The sequence below is a fragment of the Vitis vinifera genome, chromosome 11 (genome assembly GCF_030704535.1).
Source record: "Vitis vinifera cultivar Pinot Noir 40024 chromosome 11, ASM3070453v1".
In the NCBI taxonomy this organism is placed as follows: domain Eukaryota; kingdom Viridiplantae; phylum Streptophyta; class Magnoliopsida; order Vitales; family Vitaceae; genus Vitis; species Vitis vinifera.
In genome coordinates, this window is record NC_081815.1 from 9,336,636 (window position 1) to 9,351,774 (window position 15,139).

Here is a 15,139-nt window from a genome sequence, read left to right on the forward strand (position 1 = left end):
GAAAGAACGTAAAAAGATATTTATAAAATATATCATAAAATAATACTAATATATATAAAAAAATTCATATATTGAATAATATGATATAAAATCTTTTATTTATAAATTTTAAATATTTAATCATAAATATGATTAATAATAAAAAATTATTTACTAAATTTTAAATTATTGAATAATTTCTAAATATCAATAGATTTAAGAGAAATTTCATATTTTATAGCAAATATTAGAATGCAATATAGTTCTTATTTTAAACAAATATCAAACATTGAAAAATATATATTTTTTTTCATTTTCATTTGATAGAAAATTGAGCTAAAAAATGGAAAAAATTTAAAAAATATCAATACCATGTTTTTAAAATTTTCTTAAGAAAATTGAAAACTGATTTTGAAATCACCTAATCAAGTCAAGTGGGTAGGATACTAAAAACTTTAAAATTGGGGTTGAATAAAAGTCTTTTTTTTTTTTTTAATGGGTATGGGATGTATACTAAACCTTTTGGTATTTCTTTACAAAAAAGTGGTGCACATTGAATCTAGAATGCATTTAAAATTACTCAAAGAAGTCATTTCAATCTTAGTTGGGATTATAAGAAAGGTAATTTGATTAATAGAATAGTGAGTAATAAATGAATAAGCAAAAGAGTTGCCTTTAAGAAAGCCTGATTGTGGCTTCAAACCAAGCCCAATCCATACTCCTTTTGGTTTTTTCTGGTCAGGCTTGGGCCGGATGTTTGGGCCAAATGGGCCAGAAATCACTCAATTTTGAATCTGTAATTAATGGGTTGCAAACATATGCAAGTGAAGTGAGAAGACAACATTTCCCATCACCTGCTTAGAAAATACCTTTAAAATTTGCATCTCCTTTTCCAAATCAAACAAACTAAAATTAATATTGCAACAAACATCTTATATCTTAATCATATAAGGAACTATTAAGTGCAGAAACAATTCTAACCAATTTCCATATTTGTTAAACCTTGTCTCATTCATAATTGATTTGATCATCCCTGAATACTTGCTCTAATCAACCTTCTTACTCTCTAAGGTCTTTTGTGTGTGCAAAAAATCTTGACAGGGTCTTTTATATAGTGGATTGCAAAACTATAAAAAATGAGGCACTATCTTTGGTAATTGTTTTTTAAAACAGTTCTGAAAAATAATTTTTAAAATCTGTTTTTTAATATTTTATAAAATAAAAGTATGTTTGAAATTTTGAAATGTTTTTAATGTATTTTTTAAAATAATTTTTATATTAAATGTTTTATTTTTAATATAATTATTTTCTAAAATAAACTTTATAATTATAGTAAAAATAATATAAAATAATTAAAAATTTTCATATAAAAATGTCATATTTTCTGTTTTTAAAAATAAAAAATAAGAAACAGTTTTTTGGTTGCTAAAAGTATTTTTTTTAAGAAAAAAACAAAAAATTATTTTTGAAAACAATTGCCAAATACATCCTATTTTTCTATTTTCTTAACAAAAAGTAAATTGAATGTAATAGAAAAATGATCATGGAATTTAAATTGAATATTTTTTTTGCCTAAATATATTTTTTTAAATCAATTTATTTCATATTCTTTGGAGGTAATAGAAAAATGATTATGGAATTTATTTATCACAACATTACATGCTTCTTTTTTCTTAATAATATTTTATTCCAATAAAAAAGGTTATTTTTTTTAAAGAAAAAAATCAGAAGACTATTTTAATGCATTGACTTTCCATTTGCAATTTCAAATTATTTAATATAAATTATATATATATATATATATATATATTTTCTTCTGAAAATTATAAACCCACTCATCTAAACTCTTTCTACACTTCTCTCTAATTTTTAAATTTTTCTAAAAATTAAAATTTGATGCAAAAAGATAAATTACCAATATCTCCTTCAAACCAATCCAAGTTACAAATTCTAGTAATTTTTTTTTCTATTTTAGTGCAAGGTCGGTGAGTGCATTTTAATTTTAATATTTATTTTTAAATTTCAAATAACTATTGAAATTTGATTTCATAAATAGAAAGATACAGACACACCATACATGTTATACAAATAATTTAATAGTTATTTGATTAAAAGGGTCAATAAAAACTTAATTTTTGAAATTTAGTATTTTATTTTTTATTTTTGATCTCATTTTGATAAAAATATTTTTATTATTTTTTTGTAAAAAAATATTTTTTTAAAAATCTATTTAAAATGATAAAAGATATTTATGTTAAAAAATGGATTATTTTTTAAATAAAAACATGAGAAAAGTTACATCCACGGATAATGCTAACCCTTTTAACACCAAATATTTTTAATAAAAAAATTGCCACCAGAAGAAAAGTATTTCTGAAAAAAGAAAAAAAAAAAGAGCCTATCAGAGAGGGAGATTCCAAGAATGATGTTAGAAAGGGCAGACCAAACCAAGCAGTCAGTTTCTTGTTGCATATTCAGCACATCCAACAGGGTATGAGATGGATTCTTCAGCAGCCATAGGTCTATAACAAAACCACCTTTATCCATAATCTCCAACACCCTTTTCCTCATCATCCTCCTCCTCCATCTCCAATACCCCTCCAGAAATGCTGAGTCTGAAATGGGTCTTTGTTCTTCAAATCTTGTTCACTCTGATCTATCTCAATACACCCGCTTCTTCTTCTGATCCACTTGTTCAGCAACGGTTGGACAAGGTCCAGCACCTACCTGGACAGGCCTTTAATATCTCGTTTGCTCACTATTCTGGGTATGTCACGGTCAATGAGAACTCTGGGAGGGCTCTCTTCTACTGGTTCATTGAGGCTGCTGAAGACCCTTCTTCTAAGCCTCTGGTTCTTTGGCTTAATGGAGGTCAATCTTTTGCCCCCACCCTTTTCAATCATTTTGTCTGAGTTTGTGTTGACTTCTAGTAATTGGATTGTTGTACGGATGGATTTCGATTGTTCTTTGCTAATCTTGTATTTGACTAGCAATGATTTTTTACCAACTTATGTAAAGGGTGGAATGATGCTATTAGTCTTTTGCCTGTATTTACTGGAAAAGGGATTTGCTTGGTTACCAAGAAAAGAGAGGAAAAGGAAAGTACTACTAATTAAGTCATTGCCCGTTAGGTGTAGAATACTATCTATACCCTTTTCATTAGTTTTTCTATTGATGTTTTGCTTGTATTCATGCAATTATAAATATGGAATTATGGATGGTTTGGCATGGTGTTTCAAATCTTTTTGTGTGATTGAATAGTTATCATGATTGGTGATACTTATTAGAGTTTCATTTTGTAATCATCTTTCTGGGTTACTAGTTTGTACCAGAGGATATCAGTGATTAGAATGTAATGTTTGCTCTCTGTCTTGCATTGTTTGAATAATAATTTTGAGTTATTTGTTTTCATAGTGTTTAGCTGCAGAGAAAACTGAAGAAAATAAATCTAAAATCTTACATTTTTCTGCTGTTTAAACAAAAGTTCAAAAAATTAAACCAATTGTCATGTCTTAATGAAGTTAATTTTTTGTTTTTTCAATTTCATAGGGAAAAGGAACAAGGAAATTTCCTTTTCTTTTCCTTCAATTGCTCAGGATGCAAACCAAGCATCATAGAAAAAAATGTTTTACCTCCCTTTATCTTTGTTTATTTCTTAGTTATGATGTCAAGGGTTTTATCACTTATTCCCACATGCATCCATTGGATTGACTCAGTGGCTGAAAATTTCCTAACGTCCATGTTACTTTTTCTTTTCTCAAATTTGGTCATTGATAATTGACAGTTTGATTTGTTTCTTGCTTCACTCAAATACAAATTTATGAAATGGGCTTCTGAATCTGGTTTTTTCTATAGGGCCTGGATGTTCATCCATTGCTTATGGGCAGTCAGAGGAAATAGGCCCTTTTCACATTAAAGAAGATGGCAAGACCCTTTATTTGAATCCATACTCTTGGAATCAAGGTAAGAATTTTCTTAAGTTTTGTCAGCAAAACCCTATTATTTTTAAGGGTTGAGTCAATCAAAACAATAGCATCAAGACTGAGCCTATTTAATAAATGGATTTAGAGGAGGTGGGTATAGGTTTGAGTTCCCGAATCCAAATCTATTTTTTTTTTGGAAGATTTTACAATTGAGGATTTGGATTTTTGTGAAATTCATGGTGGAGTTTAAATCCCCACACCTGTGGTTTTGAATTAACAGCTGAGAGGTGTAAATAAGAACTCCATACCACCTGGTACTTGAAATCCAAATCCAAGTGAATGAGGGGTAATATAAAAATTAAATCTTTATATGTCTGCTTCTGTGAGTCGGTTAAATAGTCCTATACCTTTGATGAACAATAACTTGATCCTGTGCATCATATGGCTCTCTCTGAAATGGAATGGAAATATTTGGCATTTGACATAATTGGGTCCTCCTTAAAATGTCATGTCGTTTGGTTACATTAAGGTCAAGTCCAATAGATTATCATCTTCAAGGGTCATGTCACCAAAGCTCAAGTTTAGTGGTGCCAACTGCATCTCATGTTCATCTTTAGTCAACTATTTAGAAAATAGTATTCTGGCTTTATTTATGAAAAAATATATTGTATAGTTAGACATAGATCTTCAAGTGAAAGTTTACATGTTCCGTAGGAACGATGATGTGAGATTCAGCATTGCTGAAAGAATATCTATAACAAGTATGTTGTTTAGACAGCTGTTCCAGGAGTATAAACTAGGACATTTTGCTCTCTCTCTATTTATCTATGTATATATATAACAAAAGATTAAAGTTTCAATGTGATTCTTACAAGTTATATGAAAACAATTGTCCAAATTCTTTTACTATTTTACAGTTGCCAATATTCTATTCCTTGACTCCCCTGTTGGAGTTGGCTTTTCATATTCAAATACTTCTTCAGACGTGTCAACAAATGGAGATATAAGGACTGGTATTTCTTTAACCCTTTTGTATATGATTATCCTGGTCCAAAGTATATGCTGTGATTGCTATGCTAATGCTTGTGCATCTAATTGTCATTTGTTCTTCAGCTAAGGACTCATTAGCATTTTTGTTAAAGTGGTTTGAGCGTTTTCCGCAGTATAAAGGAAGAGACTTCTACATCACAGGAGAGAGTTATGCAGGTTTGTGATGATGCATTTAATTTTTTTTATAGTTTCTTTCGTTCTGTTTTCTTTTGTTTGGCTGATACTACCATGGAGCTAAACATGGAACCTTCCCTTGATGTAGAACAGAAGGAGAAAATAAGGGAAAGAAGGGAATTAGATGAAAATAGAAAAGGGAAATTAGGTGAGAAAATTATAGAGATTAGATGAGAAATATGGGAAAGGAGGGAGAGAAAGAAAAGCAGCAGATTCTTTGAATAATTTTAAATAACAATAGTAGTTTCAAAGTACATCCCCATTTATAAGCAATTCAAGAAGCCTAAAGGAAATGAAATATTAACTGATAGAATACTTGCTGAAACAGGAAAGCTTAACTTGTAAGAATAAAACTCCTATGTTTGACAAAGATTGGAAACCTAAGATGATGTGAATAGGAGTCTCTCTTATCCCTTATAACTAAGCCTAGAATAAACTTGAAATGGGTGGTCTTAATCCTTGCCAATTATCCTTGGTAGAAAAGGACTTGATTTTCATGAGCTGTGGGTGTGGTATTGCTCAAGAAGGTTAGGTTCAGGCCGCTGAAACTCATCATTTCTAATCAATATTGTAAAACTAATTGGAGGATCCATCCAGTTTGACAGGATAACCTTGATACCCACCTTGAGTGGATCTAATAACCTTATCATCAAGCACATCCGTTTTATGCTCCATGTGTGTACATTGAAAAGGTGGAGGTTTGGGACCCTTTAAATTTGTAGCTATACTTGTAGAAGCAATATCTAATAAAACAAGAGGCTCAAGATGCCTCGGTAAGTTCATGTATCCTTCACATTGAAAATTGGACTGATATTCATATCATGTGATAAGTCATGTAAGTATGCATTAAGTTCAAATTTGCAAATGATATGGAAAACCCCATTGGCTTTAGTAAACAGCTTCTTGGAGGAATGTTTGAGATATCTCCTAGGACAAATGTGGATCATGACATAATTTTCCAATTCTTAATTTCTACAATACACATCAACAATAGGATTATAATTTCATTACTTAATGAAATTTGATGTTGTAGATCAACATGAAGACCATTCACCTATCAAAAAAAAAAAAAAAAGCTCAACATGAAGATCATGGATATGCTGAGCAAAGGATTTTATATGTTAGGATTCTTAAGGTGTGATTTAGAAGGTAACATGATGAGGTTAATATGTTGGTGAGGAGAAAGATCACAAACAATCTCAAGTGGTAATATATCTATAGAGCAGTGACAGAATTCTCATAGACAAACTATGTCATTAGCAATATTAAATTCCAATTAGCTTGTTTGTCTTACACAAGACTCGTAAGCATGTTTGTCCTACACATGACTCTTAAGCGAGTCTCCTAAAACTTATGGTTAAAATCCTTATTTTGACCATCAATATATGGATGAAAGGTTAAAGAAAATCTCAAATCGGCCAAAATTCAATAAGCCTAAGGGAATATAATACTAATTGATACAATACTAGCTAAAGCATGAAAACTAAAGTGAAAAATATAAAACTTGTAATTTTGATAAGAATTGGAATCCTTAGTGTCCATTTGGATATACTTTGTGTTTCTTGTTTTTAAAATCAGAAAATAGTAGTAGCTTTTATTTAAGATATAAGAATACTTTGAAGCTTACATTGAAAAAGTCATAGTTTTAAAAACTGTTTTAAAAAATTAATGTGTTAAAAGATTTTATTACCTCAAATTTTAAAATTTCTGGAAGTGATTTTTAAAGACATGAGGTAAAACTATACTTTTTATAGAAGATGTTCTACTTTTATATTGAAATTTTTTATTTTAAAAACAAAAAATAGAAAGTGTATCCAAATAGGCTCTCACTTGGCACCTACATCTATGCCTATTATAAACTTGAAATGGGTGGTCTTGAACCCCATCATCCCTATTTCCCCCCGATCTCTTGCCACTTAAGCCAGGTCTCAAGGGCCTTTGGGATGATGCATTTATTTGTTAATCACTTAATATAGTGTATCAGAGAAACTATTTCTTCTAGACTGATCCATATACATGTGCAATAGTGAAATAGATGTAGTTATGGAGTTTTTTAGCTTGATCATATCTACTCATCCAGATAATTCTAGCCCCAATATATATCATCCTGCTTTATGAAGTAAAAATTATCATTAAGGCAGATAAATTCATTTTTTTTTGTTTTTCTTTTGAATCATTTTTCAGCAGGACCAAATTAGATACTTTGTTTAATAATTAATGTTAAATTGATGATAATTTTTATGCTCTTATAGTGAATCATATTAATGTCATGCATAAATCTGTGATAATTGTCTTACAAAAGAAAAAGAAAAAAAGAAAAGGTCTAGTTATTATCTCCAATTTGACTGAATATTCTAGAAGTTGTTTCTCCCCACTCCCCTGAAGACATGACCCTCATTAAAAAAGTAGAGAAAAAGAGAAGTCATTGCAAGAGTTGCCTTCAAATCACAAGTTATCAACATGCATTTGTGAAGGTCATTGTCTTCTCGGAAGAGCTAAGGGTCTTCATCTATCGAGTCTTAACCACCAATCTGGAAAGGCCTATTAGGATACTATTAATCTTCTTGCAAAAGGTGGTGCATACAGAATATATGAAGAGAATCTTCTTAATTAGTTTCTTTTGAGTTAGTATTTTATCTTGTTACGACCGAGATGAGTAGAGAAGAAAAACCATATGATAGGAGAGAAAAGCAAAGTGAGGAGAAGCAAACTTTTTATATTTTCTTTTGGTTGGCTGCAAATGAGGGTTGAAGAAGAGTATGAACACAGAAGAAAACCCAAATGCAGTTTTTATTCCTTTACTGTCCATTCTTTCTGAATCATCCTACTAAAAAGGTTTTTAAGTTGAAACAAGAATTCTGTTATTATATCTTTTCCCTCCTCTCCACATATAAACAACTGAGAGATATTGAAAAGCTAATTGAATAACCTTTTCTTGTCCTTGCTTCTCAAATGTAATTCTGTGCTAGTCCTTACAAAAGATATTTGTTTTTCCCGAGAAGGGAAGGGTTGTGTTGTATCATTTTAGTGTTTTTTTTTTTTAAATTTTTTTTTTTTGGGATTTTCTATATTTCCCCTTGCATTTGTAACTATCTCTTTATGTATCCATTGCTCTTAAATGCACTAAATTATGTCTACTGAAGAACTAGATGACCATAGCGACCTTTGTGGTTCCCTATTTGCATGAAAAGCATTCTGCTTTTTTTAAGTTATATGATGTAAATCTGGAACTACCCCACTTGGTTTCAATATGAATACTTAAAAAAATTGAATTTCAAGCAAATCAAAATCTCATTTCTAAGCCTAGTTCACAAACAACTTATTCATGGTTGGTCAAATCAACTTTCAAATTGCATATTTTTTTTAATTCTGTAATTACCATATGATATACAAGCACCAAATCAAGGTTCAATGAAAGAAAATTTCAAGTTCAAAGACTTCTGGTCTAAATTCAAATCTTTCAGAAAAGAGCCTAGCGGCCCTAGCCCTTTTAATGTCAATGAAATGAATAGGATGATATTCATAGCGAAACTCTAACATCAATGACAAAAATATTGTCCCCACAACCTTTTCATTCAATCTTTCCCTCAAAAAGAGAAAAACAGAACCACTTACATCTGAAAGGATAGTTCAGATTTATGGTAACTAATTTTGGTTTTGCCTGCACAAAAGGTATGGGCTGAATAAAAATAGGAGGCATGGTAAAAATTAAGGGGAATGGTTAATTAAGCATGGACTAACCTTCAAGGCTAATGAAAATTGTATTCCTTTCTTTTCTTATATTGAGTTTGGGGGTTAAATATGTCCTTTCTTATGATTTTTGATTGAATTCCGTGTCTCAGGGCATTATGTTCCTCAGCTAAGCCAAGCTATTGTAAGGCACAACTCAGCAACTAAGGCAGAATCAATTAATCTAAAGGGTTACATGGTATGGTCCTTTTTCTTGCAATAATAAGGTTAGATAGTCATTTTCATTATTGGAAAGAGTTAACAAACTAATATATATGTGGTGTAGGTGGGAAATGCTCTGACTGACGATTTCCATGACCACTTGGGGGTTTTCCAGTTTATGTGGTCAGCTGGTATGATTTCTGATCAAACATACAAGCTACTGAATGTGTTCTGTGACTTTCAGCCATTTATACACTCCTCAGCATCATGTGATAAGATTATGGACATTGCAAGTGAAGAAATGGGGAACGTTGACCCATACAGCATTTTTACTCCTCCTTGCAGTGTCAAAGTTGGCTTTTCAAATCAGCTAATGAAAAGATTGATTGTGAGTTGCAAATTTTGAATTATCTACTTTGCAGTATGTTTAAGCTCTTATTTTATTTTAGGAGTAAATTAATTTTCATGTTCAGGCAGGTTTTGCATATAACACAGGGACATTTAGAAAAACCCCTAAATTTGGCCAGTTGATGCACCATATTTTGCTAATCTTTGGGGCTGGTTTATCTTGATTATTTACTTCATATATAAATTCATGGATTAATCTGAGCTCCAGTCATAATAACCTGGGATGGAAGTTTAGAACTTGCTTTAGAAGAAACTTCTAAAAATATAGCTGTGACTTTTGAAATATTTTTGTCAGATCATTAATTATATGTAATTTCATCTGATAGAGGGTTGGTCGCATCAGCGAGAGGTATGATCCATGCACAGAGCAGCACTCAGTTGTATACTACAACCTACCTGAGGTTCAACAGGCACTTCATGTTTATACTGATAATGCACCATCTAAATGGGCAACCTGCAGGTAAAGCTTTTTTTTGGAGAAATACTCAGAAACCGTTAAGAATATTGCCCCCCTAGATTGCAAGATAACTTGAAATGAAAAAAACCTAGTAGCTCAAAGGGTCTTTTTGGCTGGATGGAAATCCATTCTGATCAAGGATAACATGTGGACATGCCAGAATACATTAGTAAAGTGACAGGTTTGACCCCATTAATGTGAACTTTGACAGTGAAAGACACAGTGATTTAGAAGGTGTAGAATACAGTGAGAGGGGAGGAAGATAATCCAGCCATCTAGGTTGGGACTTAGTAAAATATGTACAAGCAAGAATTTTGTGTTAAAACTACCTTTGATAAGTGTTCGTGTTAAACTTTTTCAACCTGCAAGTGAATTAGATTAGGTTATTGTTTAAAATTGTGTGGGGAGGATATCCTTATCTGGTTTTTTACTTGCCCTGGAAACAAAAAAAAAAAAAAAGAAAAACACTCTTTACATCTTCAATTAACATATGATGTTAGTATCAATCTAATCTATGTAAAAACTTCTACTAGGGAGAATTGCTTAGAAGCTTTTGTTGTTTGATGAGTCAATTCCAGAATGATAATTTTCATGGGCAGCCCATGATTAGCTCAACTAGTCGATGCTCTCTTTCTCACATGAGAGGTCTCAGGTTTGAATCCCAGGCTTTCTTGATACACAGTTCTAGGGGGAGGGTCATGTATTTGTGGGTTTCCCCACCCCTTTGTAAGCAGGCTAGTGGGGTTTGGCACCAAAAAATGTGACAAGAACTACATCTTGTACTTATTGTATTGAACTTGTGATATCTTTTCCAGCCGTTCTCTAGATTATATGATATTTTTAAGATTTTATATTCTCGCTAAGCAGTTTAGGATATGGTTTTTAATATTCTATAAATTTTATTGCTAGTGTACCAGATGTGACAAGTACTGGATCTTGTACTTCATTGAACTTACCATATATTTTTCAGTCTTCTTACTAATAAAAAAAAAAAGAAAATTTTTCAGTCTTCTGAATAACATAATATTTGCTTGATTTATAGCTTTGGGTAAGTGACTTAGTAATATGTTTGTTAACATCTTGTTGCTGTTGCTATTATCAGTGATGAGGTTTCTGCTACTTGGAAAGATTCTCCCAAGACAGTACTTGACGTTTATCGTGAACTTATACATGCAGGACTCCGTATTTGGATATTCAGGTTTCTCTAAACATTTGACATCATTTCCCTTAAAATCTGCTGCATACTTGCTAGCTTTGCATGTGATGTGCAGCTACACTTCACTTATTCTAATATTGGTTGCATGCATGTGCTTGCTTGCATTATAAATTGAAATGAGGAAGTAGTTGACCATATTGTTAGGATTATGTTTTGTGTTGATTTGATTTAGTGGTTTGCTCTTATGGATTTCCCTGAATTTTTTTCTGTGTTTTGGAATATTATATCATAGAGTTGGGTGTTTCCTAAGCTCACATGTGAGACTTGGACAACTCAAGCCACTTAACGTTGCCAAGTCAACCTTTCCCCAAACTTAGCTTTCTATGCTAAGCAACCCGACTTGGCTTGGAAGTTTTGAACGAACAAAGGAAGCACACTTGAAGAACCCTTGAAGAATGAAAGCTTTTATTGCTCAAAGACACTTTACAATGCTTTAGGAAGCTCAAGTGCTTGGTGTCTTTGCCAAATGAGGCCACCACCTATTTATAGACACCAAAAAAACTCTTTGGAACCCTCAAGGGTTCCCTACTATAAAATTTTCTAGAAAGTCCTACACAAATGCTATGTACAAGAGCTTTCAAGAATTCTCTAGAAGAGTCTACACTGCTCTATCTTTTCCCATCCATGTGTGAATGTCTCCAGAGTCTTTTAAAAGCTTCTTGCTCCCTTATATAAGCTCATGTTAGGGATCATTTTGAGCAGGTTGTGACAATTAGCTACATAAAAAGGGGCAGCTGCATGAATTAATTACATCGGACAGTTAAAAAGAGAGTAGTTTCAATTATTATGTTGATATGAAGATATTAAGATGTATACATAGCGAAAGAATAAAGTCATAAACATAGTTGTGAAAGGCGCGCCTAGGCTTGGGGCGGCGTGACGCCACCCTCCGACGCCTCGCCTGAAGGCAGGCGATGCCCCTTCACGAAGGCGCCGCGTAGGCGCGCAAGGCGTGACACGGTCGCCTGACTCGCCTCCGGCCAGGTACGTGCTCCTTCTTCTCCTTCTCCTTCTTCTTCTTCTCCTTCTCTACTTCAGTCGCCGTCAAGTTGCAGAGGGCTGGGGCTGAGAAGCCCTAATTTTTTTTTGATTTTTTGGGTCCAAAACGACGTTGTTTTGGAGCCTGTTCCTTTAAAAAAAAACAGGCCAAAACGACGCCGTTTTGGCCTTGTTTTCCCTTCCAACCCCCCTTTTCTTGTATTTTTGAATCCGACACCACTCCCAATCATGCGCCGTGTAGTGGAGAAGTGAAGAAGAAGAAGAAGATGAGGAAAAATAGAGGAAAAATAGTCACGTACCTTCCAAGACCCCATCATGTTGATTAAATTGAAGTTTTGGATGATATTTGATGATTTATGTGTTTAAGACAAATAAATGATTGTTAAATTTGATTATATTATATAAAAATATATATGTAAATTAGGGTGCACTTCACTTCACTAAAGCTTGCGCCTTAGGTGCACCTTGCGCTTCAGGCTCCAGTGCTACTTTGCGCCTTGGTGCTCCTTGAGCCTTTTAAAACTATGGTCATAAAATTGTCTAGAGTAGCCCTGTAGTAAGCACAAACACTTTTAAAGATTCGCCTTGTTCCTGTTGGACAACACTTCTAGATGCTTCTTAGACATGTCTTGAGACACTTGGATATATTGTTATGATTTTCTTTCTTAAACTTGCAAACAATGAGCTGAAACTCAGCTAATACATGCTGGATTATGTAAAGGAAAAATTGTTGTGGTCAATATGCAAATTATGAAAAAGTTTGACCATTTTGAGAAAATCAAACAGAACAATGGTTGCAATCTCTAGGAGCAGTTGCAATTGTAAATAATATATTCTTGTGTCCTCCCCATGTTCACAGCCTTTGGGTTTGCTCCTTTGTTCTTGTTTACAATTATAGAGTGCTTTGAAATATGAAGGCTCTAAAGTGGGTGAGCTGGTGGAGACATGAATGAGAGCAATCCTACAGGCTGCAACGCATGATATGCAAATGGATTGATGTGCAAAATTGGGCATGATTCAATATGGGAAAACATTATAGAATTTGAAAGCAAATGACTAATAGTTTCAGTATGGTTAAGATTGTGTTATCATAGTAGAGTTTATGCTTATACATGTTGCCTAAACAATATAGCTTCGTATAGAGTCTCATAGAAACATTGCAGATGTAAAGCCCACAGGTCTAGTTGAGTGTAGGGCAAATCCACTTATTATGAAAAACAAGTTTACAGATGTACTTCGACCCTAATGCTATCTTCTCTGAAGGGACTTTTTTGGCCAGCCCCTACACGTTGCTTCATATTCATGACAGTTTCTTAGTGGACACCTCAACTCTTTGCTGAAGGTGGATGCAATATTCTCTACCCTAGTAGATTAGGTCACACCAATATACATGAAAAGACATTGAGTGTCATGATTTTTAAAGTAAATGAAAAAAGCAAAATCCTTACAGAGCGCTTGAGGGCTCTCAAGGGGCACTTGAGCGCTGCATGTATTTTTTTGTTTTCTTACAGATGTTTCAAAAACTGAAATTTGTATGCCCATGTGAACATTTTGCATTATAATTACACTTACCTAAATGTCATACCACATACTTGCAAATGAACCTTTGAAGCTGAAAAGTCCTATGGAAGTATGTAGATCTAGAACAGTGGTATTAGGAACAAAATTGTCAACCTATATCTAGCTAATCTAGCTCACTGACATTATTTGCACAAGTATGCCGTAGGGAAAGTGGGCACTCTCCATATCCATTTTATCTTGACCTTTATCATTAAAAGTTTTGTATATTTTTCTAAATTAAAATTAAATACACTTTGAATAGGTTGTCATATAACTCATTGTTTTCTTTTATGTGAGAACATTGGTGGATATGATATTGCATGTCTTTTTATAAGAATATTGCATGTTGTTATTTGTTATGGTTAATTTCTTGGAGTTTGTTTTAAATGTCTTAGGAAGGACCGATAAATTTATGAGACATTTGCAGAAGGATTAATTTGAAATTGTGTTAAGGGTATATCATTATCATCATCATCTTCTTCTTCTTGTTTTTGTTCCTCAATTGATGAGTTTGAAACCATCTGGTCATCCAACCACTTTAGATAGTATCCACCTAACATGCGTAGGTCAGTCACATTGTCTTAGTGACATGAATGGAGCTGGAAAATGCTTCAAGCCTTCATGTTCCAGTGTTTTCAAACAGATTCATAAGCGAATGTCTTACATTTCATTTTGCCTTTATGACAGTGGTGATACAGATGCCATAATCCCAGTTACATCCACCCGGTACAGTGTAGATGCTCTCAAGCTTCCAACAGTGGGCCCATGGCGTGCTTGGTATGACGATGGACAGGTAATTTCTTAATTGAATGAACTGTTTCCCCCAGTTTTCATATTATATATTGCAGGCCAGGAATTAATACAATGGTGTTAAACATGCAGGTGGGAGGATGGAGCCAAGAGTATGCGGGGCTTACTTTTGTTACAGTGAGGGGAGCAGGGCATGAAGTTCCTCTGCATAAACCCAAACAAGCTCTCACACTTATCAATGCCTTCTTAAAAGGAACCTCAATGCCCTCCTTGGAGCAACTGGCTGATTCTTGAATTTTTGAAGCAAAGCTTTGTATTGGAAGAAAGAAAAGCTGCCATGGACATGAAGAAGTGGATTTAAATCAGGAGATTCAAAGCCTGCAACAGTCTTAAAAACATCTTATGTGGCTCCTGCTTTCTATTTTTAACTCACTTTTTTAGGGATTTGTAAAAAACAAACTTGTCACAAACGTTGTGGGTTTTTACAGGGATGTTCAAAATTCCAAAAACAGCTTCTTAGTTTCCGCCATCCACCATCTGCTTGGAAAATTATCTTTAGACCTCAAGCATGTTTTCCTTGAAAATATTCACCTAATATAAACAACTTGTGATTGAAAATAAATATTACTCTGTTGTAATAAGCTCGCTTCTATATTTCTAATGTTGGATATCATCCCTTTATAAACCAATATATATATATATATATATATATATATATATATATATATATAT

At 32.9% G+C, this 15,139-nt stretch overlaps 1 protein-coding gene across 1 annotated transcript; it reads left to right on the forward strand.

Annotated features, from left to right (window-relative positions):
* Positions 1-2,354: 2,354 nt before the first annotated feature.
* Positions 2,355-15,029, forward strand: LOC100241649 (serine carboxypeptidase II-2). Its single transcript, XM_002275045.4, has 10 exons — positions 2,355-2,850; positions 3,835-3,942; positions 4,820-4,915; positions 5,016-5,108; positions 8,969-9,054; positions 9,142-9,405; positions 9,752-9,885; positions 10,985-11,080; positions 14,345-14,450; positions 14,540-15,029. The coding sequence occupies exons 1-10, from the start codon at positions 2,586-2,588 to the stop codon at positions 14,699-14,701; spliced, it is 1,410 nt and encodes a 469-aa protein (XP_002275081.1). The 5' UTR covers positions 2,355-2,585; the 3' UTR covers positions 14,702-15,029.
* The last annotated feature ends 110 nt before the right edge of the window (positions 15,030-15,139 follow it).